Here is a 12,933-nt window from a genome sequence, read left to right on the forward strand (position 1 = left end):
TTTGACTGAGATACGACTATTTGAAAATCTGAAATCTGAGGGCGCAAAAAAATAAACAAATAAATAAATAAATAAATAAACTAAATACTGAGAAAATCACATTTAAAGCTGTCTAAATGAAGTTCTTAGCAATGTACATTACTAATCAAAAATTAAGTTTTTATATATTTATGGTAGAAAATTTACAAAATATCTTCATGGAACTTAACTTAATATCCTAATGATTTTTGGTATAAAATAAAAATGTATCATTTTGACATATACAATGTATTTTTGGCCAGTGATTTAAGACTTGTTTTGTGCTCCTGTGTCACATATGTATTAAAGAATATTTCTGAATGCCATTAAATGACTGAACAAAGCCTTCAAATTACAAAATATTGTTTACAATGTTCAGTCCCATTTCAAATGTTAATAAACAGTATTTATTTTCATCATTTGTTATAATTGAGCTTATGTGGTACATTTCATGTTTCAAAAGAGGAAAAGGAGGTACAGACCAGCTTCATCTCAAAGGAGTAAATTCTTATGCATGCACCATGAATCGACTGCATGCTGTTTCATTTTGTTCACATAATCTATGTGCCCAAACCACTATGCATGTGTCAAAACCGCCTTTCTATCTTGCCAGTGTCATACAGGAAACTCTGCACGCTAGGAAAGTGAAATTGCTCAACAGAACAGTCTCAACAGACAAGTGTAGGTGACCTGAATGCTGCTTTTAACCAAACGTGTGCTCCTCAGAGGTTCTTATTCAATATTAAATGCATTCCAGCACAAAAAGATGAGAAAGAAGCATTTTAAGAAGGAGCTTGATGACTTCTAGTGCATTGTAAATATGGATGATTATACATGAGATACAACAAGGCGTGGACAACATAATCAAAAAAATAATACAACCCGCCTTTCTGTAAGGCTCTCAGCAACCTCAAAACATCTCTTCCTCTCTGACACAAACACACAGAGAGAGAAAGTTATCGTGCTCAAGGAATCAAGCTCATTAATACTGTATACTTAATCTAACAGATTGAAAAACTGAAATTAACTGGTGAGTACAAATGTTTCATACATACTCTTACATAATAAACAGTCTAAAGCAATATTTAAATAAATGCAGATTTTGCTAATGTATTAAATCATATTAAAACCTGTGTTTTTGTTTTGTTTTTTACTTTAATCCATATTTTTACAGAACTAATTTAATGTTTGTCTTTTTAAAGCTGACAAAAACCTTTTATTGACTGTTTTTGCTCAACCCAAAACATGCTGATGAAGTGTTAAATCTCATAATAAGTGAGATGATCTAAAGATGGTGTCTTGAGAACCCATTAACAGAGATGCCATGTCATAATATTTTACTAAATAAGACTATCTAGCTTCTTGCAGTTGCACATTGGCATCCTTGACACCCTTTCTTTACTTTGATATGCACAATAAAAAATAATGCATAATTACATTTCCCTAATGATTTTAACCATTTAAGTTATTTAATGCTCAAATGTTCAAATAATATATATATATGTAACTAGTGAAACTAATTTTGTATTTCCTTTGATACTGTGACTTCCTGTCACAGAGTTTCTATCTGAATTGTTTTTGATCCCTTCCTCTTTTAAATGGTTTTTGAACTATAGGCATATTAAAATGATCCATTAGCTCTTATTCTCACAGCACTAGCTGTTAATACATTTACATTTAGTCATTTAGCAGATGCTTTTATCCAAAGCGACTTACAAATGGAAGCAATCAACAATAGAGCAATGAAATGCAAGTGCTATAACAAGTCACAAGTTAGCTTATTGAAGTACATGTAGCAATTTTTTTTAATCATATAATAAATAAAAAGAAAAAGAAAAAAAATAGAATAGAATAGAATAGGAAAAGAATAGAGCAAGCGTGTTAGAGGCCTTTTTTGCTTTTGTTAATTGTACAATAGAAAAACAAAACAAATAGAATACAAAAAGATTAGAGAAGCAAATGTTAGTTTATTTCTTTTTAAAGACAACAAGCTTTTAGTAAATAGTGTGCAAATCTAAATGGGGGATGATTTATTTATTAATTTTTTTAAGAATAGGATTAGAATATAGTGTGCTAGAGTTAGAGGGTCAAATGGAAGACATGTTTTCAGATGATTCTTGATGGCTAAAGACTCTGAGTTGGGCAGGTCATTTCCACCATGAGAGAACATTTATGCGAGCAGCTATTGGTAGCCAGTGCAAATTGATAAACAGAGGTGTGACGTGCATTCTTTTTGGCTCGTTAAAATTTGATCTAGCTTTTTTCTGAATTAATTGTAAAGGTTTGATAAAACTCACTGGAAGACCTGCCAAGATAGCATTGCAATAGTTCAGCCTGCACTGAACAAGAGCTTGAACAAGGAGTTGTGCAGCATGTTCCAAAAGAAAGGGCCTGATCTTCTTGATGTTGAATAAAGCAAATCTGCAGGACTGGACAGTTTTAGCAATGTGGTCTGAGAAAGTTAGCTGATCATCAAACACAACTCCAAGGTTTCTGGCTGTTTTTGAAGGAATTATGGTTGGTGAAATTGTGATGAAACAATGGGTTTGAAGGAACCTCAAGCAGTTCTGTTTCGGCAAGGTTGAGTTGAAGGTGATGGTCTTTTATCCAGCAAGAAATGTCTGTTAGACAAGCTGAGATGTGAGCAGCTACCGTCGGATCATCAGGATGGAATGAGAGGTAGAGCGGAGTGTCATCAGTATAGCAGTGATATGAAAAGCCATGTTTCTGAATAAAAGAACCTAGTGATACCATGTAGACAGAGAAGAGAAGTGGTCCAAGAACTGAGCCCTGAGGCACCCCAGTAGATAGATGTTGCAACTTGGACACCTCACCTCTCCAAGATACCTTGAAGGACCTATCTGAGAGATAAGACTCAAACCACTGTAGTGTGGTTCCTGAAAAGCCCTTTGCCAGTAGGGTTGACAGGATGATGTGGTGGTTAACCATGTCAAAAGCAGTGGACAAATCCAGTAAAATAAGTATTAAAGATTTGGAATCTGCTCTTGCCAGTCTTAGGGCTTCAACAAAACTGAGAGCAATGCAATAATAATCATAATCATAATAATATAATTATTTTTTAAACTAAGTGTAATTTAAATGGTATTAGCAGAAGGAACAATCACTGAAATAGCATTCAAGCATAATTACTGATGCTAACTGTTATTAAAATGTCACATTGACTTATAAAAGCAAAATTTGTGCTCTTGTCATCTTTAAAGAAATGGATTCATTTAAAAAAAGAACTGTCTTTTAAAAACAAAACAAGCTTTGTTAGAGATGCAGGGTAAAATGTCACAAGATCCGGAACCGGGTCTAAACAGAGATGAGTGTTAGTAGCTTGTTTCTATGGACATTAATCTCTTTCAAATTCATAGACGGATCTGCATATCATCACATCTCTTTAATTATTCTATTTGTTTATTTATTTATTCATTTATTTGAAGAGTTCTTGCAATGAGATACACATAAAAGTAAGCCATATGTAACAATAGCAGTAGTTCTGCATTTCCTTCAACTTAAACTGTCACAGAATTTCCATATGGATCATCTCTGACCCCTTCCTCTTTAAGTGGTGTTCAAAACTAGAATGCTGAAATGTGATGATGCTCCATTAAAACGCTCAAGCAGCTTCTGCTCTACAAAAGCTGCTTTTATTCTACATTACATCATAAATCAATTTGACTGGTCACAAAGGAAGAAATATTAAGTGAATTAGTGTAAGGCTGTCTCATTTGCTTATAAATGTAAAATCGGCATTTGTTATCAGGCTCACATTTCCTAGAGTTTATCAGATATTGTCTGAGATAGAAACCTAATGTCCTGTGTCTGTGAATGATACCACTAGAGCTCTAATATCTGCTGTATGACTAAGAAGACATCACCATGAGTAAATCAAGAGACAGCAGCCCCACATTCTTCCTGGAGACGGATGACCAGACACAGGAGCAAAGGGAAAAGGCCAAACAGACGAAGAAAGGTGTCTTAAAGGACAAGAGGCCCATGGATTCTAATTACCTGGATGAGACAGATGACCCTGCACACAAAATTAAATTTAACCTACACTTTGACAGGTGAGCCGGCCTCCTTAAACCACACTTGGGGTGTATGATTAACATAATGCGAGAAATCCTTACTTTATCAGATGCATTCTGCACACAGGGGGATCAGAAAAGTGAAAGAGGAACCGTCTCAGCAGGACAGTGAGAGGTTTACCCTCAAGAGGTTGTTTGATGCCGTGTCCAGTGGTGATGTGTCTAAACTGCAGGGTTTACATCAGTACCTGCACAAAAACATGAAACGGCTCACTGACTCTCAATGTAATGCTATTCAACAACAGATACACTAGCCTTTAAATGTTTGGGGTCGGTAAGATTTTTGAAAGAAGTCTGATATGTTCACCAAGGCTGGATTTAATTGATCAAAAATACAGTAAAAACTATTATACTGTGAAATATTATTACAACTTAAAATAACTTCTGTATATTTTAAAATGTAATTTATTCCTGTGATGGCAGATCTGAATTTTTCATTCACATCATCATCATCACTCCAGTCTTTAGTGTCACGTGATCCTTCACAAATCATTGTAATATGCTTATTTAGTGTTCACTGTGCAAACTTATGAAAATCATGACTTCTGATCAATTTAATGTGTCCTTTCTGAATAAATGTATTAATTTCTTTGGTAAATAAATCTTACTGACCCCAAACTATTGAACTGTATAGTATACAAAGAGTACTGTGAATTCATAACAGATATTTATTAAATAATGAAACATTTTTTTTTTATGTCCTCTTTAGATAAGTCCAATGGAAAGACAGCCCTGCTGAAAGCACTTTTAAATTTAAGGGAAGGCGAGAATGACACTATTGAACATCTGCTGGAAATTGCAGAGAAACTTGGAGATTTAAAACATTTTGTCAATGCTGCTTACACAGACAGTTTCTACAAAGGTCAGAGACATAGCTTCATATTACATTATGTTTTTATTAGCACAATTATTATTAGATCTAGTTTTATATTAGCTAACATTAGTCATTTCTTTTTTATAAATCAATACAATACTGATCATATTTAACAGGTTGTCCAGCATACCCATTTTATAATGTCATCGACTGATCTCTTTGAGACAGGTCAGACAGCACTCCATGTTGCGATCGAACGGAGGAGTGCAAAATTTGTACAGATGCTGGTTAAGAAAGGGGCTGATGTCCATGCTAAAGCCTGTGGGAAATTCTTTCAGCCCAATCAAGAGACTTGTTTCTATTTTGGTAGGTCTAAGGATGAGGTCAAGCTCTTTCAAGACTAATATAATGGTCATTCCATGAAATCGGTGCCTTTTTACCTTGGTAAAATTTTTTAATAAAATAACTTTATTTAACATTTTGTAAAAAATACATAAAATGAGGACAGCTTGAGGACAAAAGACAAACAATTGTATTGTGTCATCTCAGGCTATATGATTTCTTATTTTGTTAATTTTTTCTACTCTTTTTTTATTTTTGTCATGCCTGTTACAGACACAATCCTTAGTATATACTTTTCATTAACTGTGTAATAGTTTTCACATATATGAGCAGTATTTTAATCTCTCTCTCTTTTTTACCTTATCACCAGGATTGTTTAAATTCTTTTCAATCTTATATTTGTCATTCAGACAGATCACTAAGAACATCCCATTTTTACAAGAGCAATATTAAAAAGGGCATTGACCAAAATACAATAAAGTATTCTTATAGCCACAATAAAAAATAATAAAATAAATAAATACAAAACACCGGAAGGCCATATAAAAGAAAATAATGTCAGCAACAGGATTAATGTCTTAGTTACAAGACTAACCAGAGTAAAAGGGATGACAGGACATACATTATTCGGCATCCACTGCACATATTTGTTTACATTATATTGTAAAATCTTACCTTTTCAGATTGCATTATATTGTTTTGCTTTTAGCATAGTTGTATAAGTGAAGCATATTACTTCTCTAAGAGATTTAATGTTTATGTGTATTGTAATTAGATAATGTTTCCATATGCTTGTCTTCAATTATACTGATCTGGTTCAGTTATTATGAAAGATCTTGGTCTTGGCAGCCTCAGTCTTCCTATGATCATCTGAAACCAGACCAAAATCTTGTTGCTAATATGGTTTGACTTTAACATAGCATGATTGGGTTGCATTTTACACAGATAACCTTGTGGTTAAGGCTACACGTAATCTAAGTCATCCCTGTTACCCACATCAAAACCTGTTAGTCTGAAAAGTAACAGGGATGACAGTAACAGGTTTGAAGATTTAAGGGTAGTTTGATAAATGCTAGGTATTAGGTGAAGGTCACAAAAGGACAGGCAGTACATTTTGAAAGGATATTACTTGTAGATACTGATTATATTAAATACAATAATTGTTTAAATTTACAAGTTGAAAATGGTAACAGTATTGACATTCAGTCAAACCTCATAAATGATCAAAAATAGAACATAGAATGTGATTTTTGTTTTTGCCTTCAAATTAGCCATATCACCCTAATAAAATTTTATTTAAACATGTTATTGACTTTAATATTGATGAAAGAATGCATAGCCTATTTATTTTTATTTGTTTTTATAGTATTTCTATGTTTTATTATTTTTTGCTTATATTAAAAAGGCACACATTTCTTGGAATGATCCTTAATTCTGATAACAGTTTATACAGTAGAAATTCAGCGTTTTAAATCTCTTTTCAAATTCAACTCAATGTTCTCATTGTACTGCCCCATTTTGTGGGTACCTTACCTGCATTGTATACAAATATTGTGCACAGGTGAGCTGCCCTTGTCGCTGGCCGCTTGCACTAATCAGCCAGACATTGTGGACTTCCTTCTGAACAACCCTTACCAGGCGGTGGATGTCAGGGAGAGGGATTCTCATGGAAACACAGTGCTTCATGCATTAGTATCCATAGCTGATAACAGTCCTGAAAACACAGAGTTTGTCATCTCCATGTATGACCACATCTTATTCAAAACTGACCAACTTCACCCCAAGATCAAGCTGGAGGAAATTGAAAATAATGAAGGACTCAACCCACTCACACTTGCTGCCAAAACTGGAAAACTGGGGGTAAACCTTCATTTTATTTTTTCGGTGCCTACTGACTTTAAAATATCCATGAATATAAACAACTTCATTATGTCTTCCAAAATACCAGTATTTATTTGAAGCAGTTCGTTTGAAACGGTGTGTATTTCTAGAGTATCAGTTCTGTTTTCTGTTTTCAGATGTTCCTGATTTTGTTTAGATGATTAGTGCTCATGTGATGTTATTTCCCTTCAACACGTGACATTAAATCAGACACCACACATGTAGTCTACAGTGATTATCATGACCTTATTAAACCAAAGTCACAGTTGTCACAATGTATTTGTTTATTGTATTGCCTTTGTTCTATATTTTAGCTGATGCTGTTACTGACTTGGCTTATTAGTAAAATGAGTGTATCACCAAAGGCAAGTGACTAAATAACACATATTTGACAGATTTAATTTTCCCCTGTCGACTAGCTGTTAAAGCACATCGTGCAGCGGGAGTTTAAGGGGCGGCGACATCTGTCACGGAAGATCACGGAGTGGGCCTACGGTCCAGTGTGCTCGTCTCTGTATGACCTCGCCTCTCTCGACACCTACGACAACAACTCCGCGCTGGAGATTATCGTTTATGGCAGTGAGATTCCTGTGAGATGACATGCTACTAACATGATACCAATTCATTCTAGAATAATTGGACTTTACTTCTTCATTGAAGCAAAATTTTAATTTGTAAAGAAACTATATGGATTTTGATAAATGCTGTCATGTTTGGTTATTTGATCTGATTTCAGAATCGCCTCGAGATGCTCCATATTGAGCCCTTCAACCGACTAATTGAAGAGAAGTGGCAGAGATTTGCGAAACGGATGTTCTTGTTCAACTTTATTGTTTATGTTATCTACCTTTTCATCTTCACTGCAGTAGCTTTTAACCGAGAAGCAGGGAAGGACATAAACAACAGCCAAGTAGGTGTACAGCCCTAAGATAGGGGCTACAAAACGGGTGCGAGATGGGCAGGGGTTTGGCTTTACATCACATTTCATGCTAGACACAAATATTTCTGGCAATATTGTCTCAGAGAAAATAAAAACAACTTTTCTGGGATAGTTGCATACTTGCAACTAATTCCAGTTCAATCTGTGATTTAAACTATACATTGTGCATGCTTAGTGTTAATGCTTCACTATTTAATGCCATGTCTCATTCCCACTCTTTTTTTTTTTATTAAAGCCCCCATTTCATTATAGAAATAATAGGCAAGACTACTTGCTTCTGACAGGACATGTCATAAGTACCATTGGAGCACTTTACTTCTTTATTAGAGGGGTATGTTCATTTAAAATGTAATTTTCATGTACATTTGTTTTTACAGAAATTTATGAATTCCTTTTTTTTTTTTTAAGTTGATAGATTTGTTAAGAAAGCGTCCAGGATTTCAGTCCCTGCTCATAGATGGATACACTGATCAGCTTTTGTGAGTCCTTTGACTTGTTTTATTTGACTATTAATCATTTCCTAATACAGATTAATATGCTTGAAAGTTCATTCTTTGTCAATAAAGTTTTTGAAATCACTGTATGCACAACGCACAGTTAAATTGCACGACTTTGACTCATTTTTCCTACAGAAACAGTAACCATTAAATGCATACATTGTTTATTTTTGCATTTTGTTGCATTAGTTTTCTGCAGGCTGTGCTCTTCCTGGTGTGTGCTCTTCTGTACTGCTTGGGTCAGGACCAATATGTGGCCTGGCTAGTTTTGTGTCTTGCCTTGAGCTGGGTAAATCTACTCTACTTCTCTAGAGGGTCCAAAAATATGGGAATCTACAGTGTCATGATACAAAAGGTGAGGATCTTCTTTATTCATCATTCTGTAGAGTTTTAGTAAAGTATGGTTTGTGTAGCAGTGTAGAAAGATGCCTCATTGTAGTGTAGACTAGTCTTCACAGTTCAGGCTTTTTTATTTCATGTTTGTATGAGAAACTCTCACACTGTTTAATTGTTATCAGATGGTTCTTGGGGAAATCCGTCGGTTCATTGTTGTGTACATGGTCTTCCTCATTGGGTTCTCTACAGGTACCCTTGCATGCATTCATGAATGCCCTTGACTCTTTATTACAGTTAATTTAATATTTATCAAAACACAACAAACACTTCCCAATTACACTACTTTTCAAAAGTATGGGGTCAGTAGATTTTTTTTAAAGAAAGTAATGCCTGTATTCAGCAAGTATGCATTGGGTTGAATGAAATTGAGAGTAAAGACTCTTACAAAAGAGTATTTCAAATTTTGTATTTCAAATACATTTTTTTCAAAAAAAAAAAAAAATCACAGCTTCCACAAACTGTTTTTAACATTGATCATAATAATAAATGTAATAAATCAGTAGCCTATATTAGAATATTTCTGAAGGATCATGTGTTACTGAAGACTAGAGTAATGGTTGCCGAAAATTCAGCTTTATCATCAAAGGAATGCATTACATTTTAAAATACGTTAACAAAGAAACACAATATTACTGATTTGACCAAATAAATGCAACATTAAGCATAAGAGACTGTCAAAAACATTAAGATATCCTACAGAACCCAAATGTTTAAATAATATTGTGTGTTAATGATTTGTTTCTTACTCAACAGCCGTGGTAACTCTGCTTGAAGAGGAGTCAACCAAAGAAAATCAAAGAACAAACAGTTCTGAAAATCAATGTAATGAAGGACAGTCTAATAAGAACGAATTCAAGAGCATCTACTTCACCACTCTGGAGTTGTTCAAGTTTACGATTGGCATGGGAGATCTGGAGTTCACCGATCAATATCAATATGCAGAGGTCTTCTATGTGCTGCTGATTCTGTATATAGTGATGACTTACATTTTGATGCTGAACATGCTGATCGCTCTGATGAATCAAAGAGTGGATGAAATGTCCGTAGAGAGCGCCAACATCTGGAAACTACAGGTGAAATCAAAGGAAAAGTTAAAGCTGTCTTGTGTCTGACTCATCACTTGAAATGATACAATGGGCAGCTGTTTGCGTATGATATGTAATGGTTTTCAATTTTAGTTGTTCAATCAGTGTATAAATATGATTGTTATTGACAGCGTGCAATCACCACCTTGGACATGGAGTGGATGCTTCCCCAATGTCTGAAGATAAAGTGGCGTTCTGGGCAAGAGAAGGATCTAGGCGGGGGGCAGGAGCCGGATCGACGCTGGTGCTTCAGGTGATCTGTTTACTTTCAAACACATAGAGTGAAACCAATGAGCAATATTTGAAGCATGTGTCCTCTTTCTTTCAGTGTGGAGGAAGTCAACTGGAACCAATGGAACAGAAACCTGGGTGTAATTACCGAGGACCCTGGGAGACACCTGTCTGTACCTTCCCCAACTAAACTTCAGAAAGGTAGTCCATGATAAACAAATGTGTGTGTGTCTGTTTTTTTTAAATCTTACATCATATCATGTGTATTGGTTACAGATCCCAGCCAGCGTGGACTCATGCAAACGTTCAGTAAACGTTGGACACAGACAGAACAACACAGAGATGTCCAGGAGCTGAGTCCTCTAGCTGAGGCATCTACCTCGGTGTGATGCTTTTATAATCCATAATCTATTTTGCAGTTTTGAAATATTAAAATTTGTGTATAATTATTTATTTAATACATTAGCCCTTTAAAAGGGGGGCATAAAGGTAGGCCTACCCAAGTAGCCCACCTATTTTCCAATAGTCAAAAATAATATAATTTAACGTCTCTTTAAGTCATTCAAATGTTTCTCCCAGGACTGTGTTTTTCGGCTTGTGATCGATGTGGCATAACTGAGACCTACAGTAGGCCTACCTGTGACAAATATCACAGGATGATGTAAAGTCCAGACACGATTAATCCACTGTGCTTAACATCAGTATACTTACTGCCACTATAAATGAATGTCCACAATTTGATCCATATTTTACTTTCCAGTAGCGCACCATTCATCATGTCCTATCATGCTAATCATCATGCTAATATTCTAATCATGATAATACTTCACTGCAGAGCAGAAATTCTGTGACCCTCGATTGTGAATGTCCTGCTGTGCGCTCATGTAAGATTTACATCCACACTAGAATTTTTTTTTTTTTTTTTGATAGAACAGAATATCAAGACAGTCAATACACTTACTATAGAACATTTCTCACATGCTAGGGGGAGATATAAACATCACAGGAATACATTAAGGAGTGTACAAGCTTGCCAAGTGTATTGCTTTTTGTTTCATCGAGTGCAATATAGATTCAATATGTGTTCTCAGAAACTACTGAATGTTGTTTTACTCAACAGAGTTAAGCCATGGTCCCACTAGATTTTTCGTTCCATTGACTTCCATTCATATGCATACACAGCTTTACTCTTAATGGATGTATAAGCCTTGTAATGTTGTTGTGAAGTATTTATATTGTGAAGTGAAATACAAATAAATTCTCTATAAAATTCAATGGATTATGTAAAACTGTAAACCAGAATTGTGTATTATGGATGTTTAAACCCATGGCAAGAGTCAAAGATATGCTGAGGCTATTTTAAAGGGGCCATCGGATGCTACATGCACTTTTACAAGTTGTCTGAATTGAAATGTGTGTTGGCAGTGTGTGTACACCACCAAGTGTATTTTTGTTGTTGTCATTTTTTTTATCTACTAAAATCTCTACCCCTTCCTCATATTGGCCGATCTCAGATGTCTTTGTGACGTCACACAGTAAGGCCCCTCCCACATAGTTTGATTGACAGTAGCGTCTCAGCACAGACTGGACTGGCATATTACTTTAGACCCTCCCTGGGTGAGCTGTCATCAGTCCACCACTGTTTCACCGCCGGAGCAGATGTAGACAAGAATGTCTCCTAAGCGATTGAGGTGTTTTGTTGTTGGATGTAATAATAAACAGCAGTCGTCAGCACTCCCTACATCTGAGTCGCTGAAGATGCAGTGGATTACATTTGCATATATCTTCGCACAAATCATTTGTGATCCAGCTTCACCAACATAAAAAGGTAGAATAATTTTTTTTTTTAATGAATCTTTGCAAATCACCTTTTCTAATAATGTGCTAATTAGCGAGTTTCACAATGAATGTGGCTAATGTAAGCAGTCTCTCGGAGAGCAGCTGGAAGAGAGGGGCGAGGTCAGCAGAGCTCATTAACATTTAAAGGAAAATGCTACAAACAGGCTTGCTCTGAACAGAGCTGTTTTTTGACAGGGTCAAAAAGTTTGTTTTTACACTACCATTAAGAAATTTTAATCAAACTATGTTACAGACTTTTCATTAAGACCCTAAAAAATCATATCCACTTGTAGAAAATGGGCATCCGATGACCCCATTAAGTTACTGGCTGTGTTAAATAATAAGTGGACTCATGTATAAAAGAATCTGGTAAATCAACAAAAATCAAATGTGACCAAGAGGAACCAGCAGTAGTCAGTACTCTTGGGATTACTCCCTCTGGTTGGAAGAATGGATGGAGATTTACAGAATCCCCTTGGTCTGGGTGTAGTTTGATTGGAATGTGCCTGGTGGAAATCCTGAATCAAGGATTCTAAGGTCTAAGATGTCCTTGGCAGCCACCCATGAACTCTCCTCTAGTCTAGATCATAGCCCTCCCAGTCCACCAGATATTGCAATTGGCCCCATGACACCTGGAATCCAGGATATCCCTCACCAGATAGGCCAGAGCTCCAACAATCTCAAGTTTTGGAGGGTGGTCCCGTTCCTCATTAAGTGGAGGCAGGGAAACAAGAAAATACAGTAATGAGCAAGAAGCTCTAGCTTGTAGGTTCTTGGATTACTTTGGCATACAATG

General features: G+C 35.6%; 1 protein-coding gene across 1 annotated transcript; it reads left to right on the forward strand.

Moving 5' to 3' along the window:
* The first annotated feature begins 689 nt into the window (after positions 1-689).
* Positions 690-11,594, forward strand: LOC113049170 (transient receptor potential cation channel subfamily V member 1-like). The gene is made up of 16 exons (XM_026211284.1): positions 690-1,048; positions 3,866-4,091; positions 4,180-4,337; positions 4,822-4,974; positions 5,155-5,292; positions 6,830-7,128; positions 7,569-7,739; positions 7,886-8,059; positions 8,325-8,420; positions 8,498-8,568; positions 8,776-8,941; positions 9,105-9,171; positions 9,736-10,055; positions 10,199-10,320; positions 10,396-10,499; positions 10,575-11,594. Exons 2-16 carry the CDS (start codon positions 3,904-3,906, stop codon positions 10,685-10,687), a joined length of 2,340 nt encoding a protein of 779 aa, XP_026067069.1. The 5' UTR covers positions 690-1,048; positions 3,866-3,903; the 3' UTR covers positions 10,688-11,594.
* The last annotated feature ends 1,339 nt before the right edge of the window (positions 11,595-12,933 follow it).

This window comes from Carassius auratus, chromosome 30, assembly GCF_003368295.1.
Source record: "Carassius auratus strain Wakin chromosome 30, ASM336829v1, whole genome shotgun sequence".
NCBI lineage: Eukaryota > Metazoa > Chordata > Actinopteri > Cypriniformes > Cyprinidae > Carassius > Carassius auratus.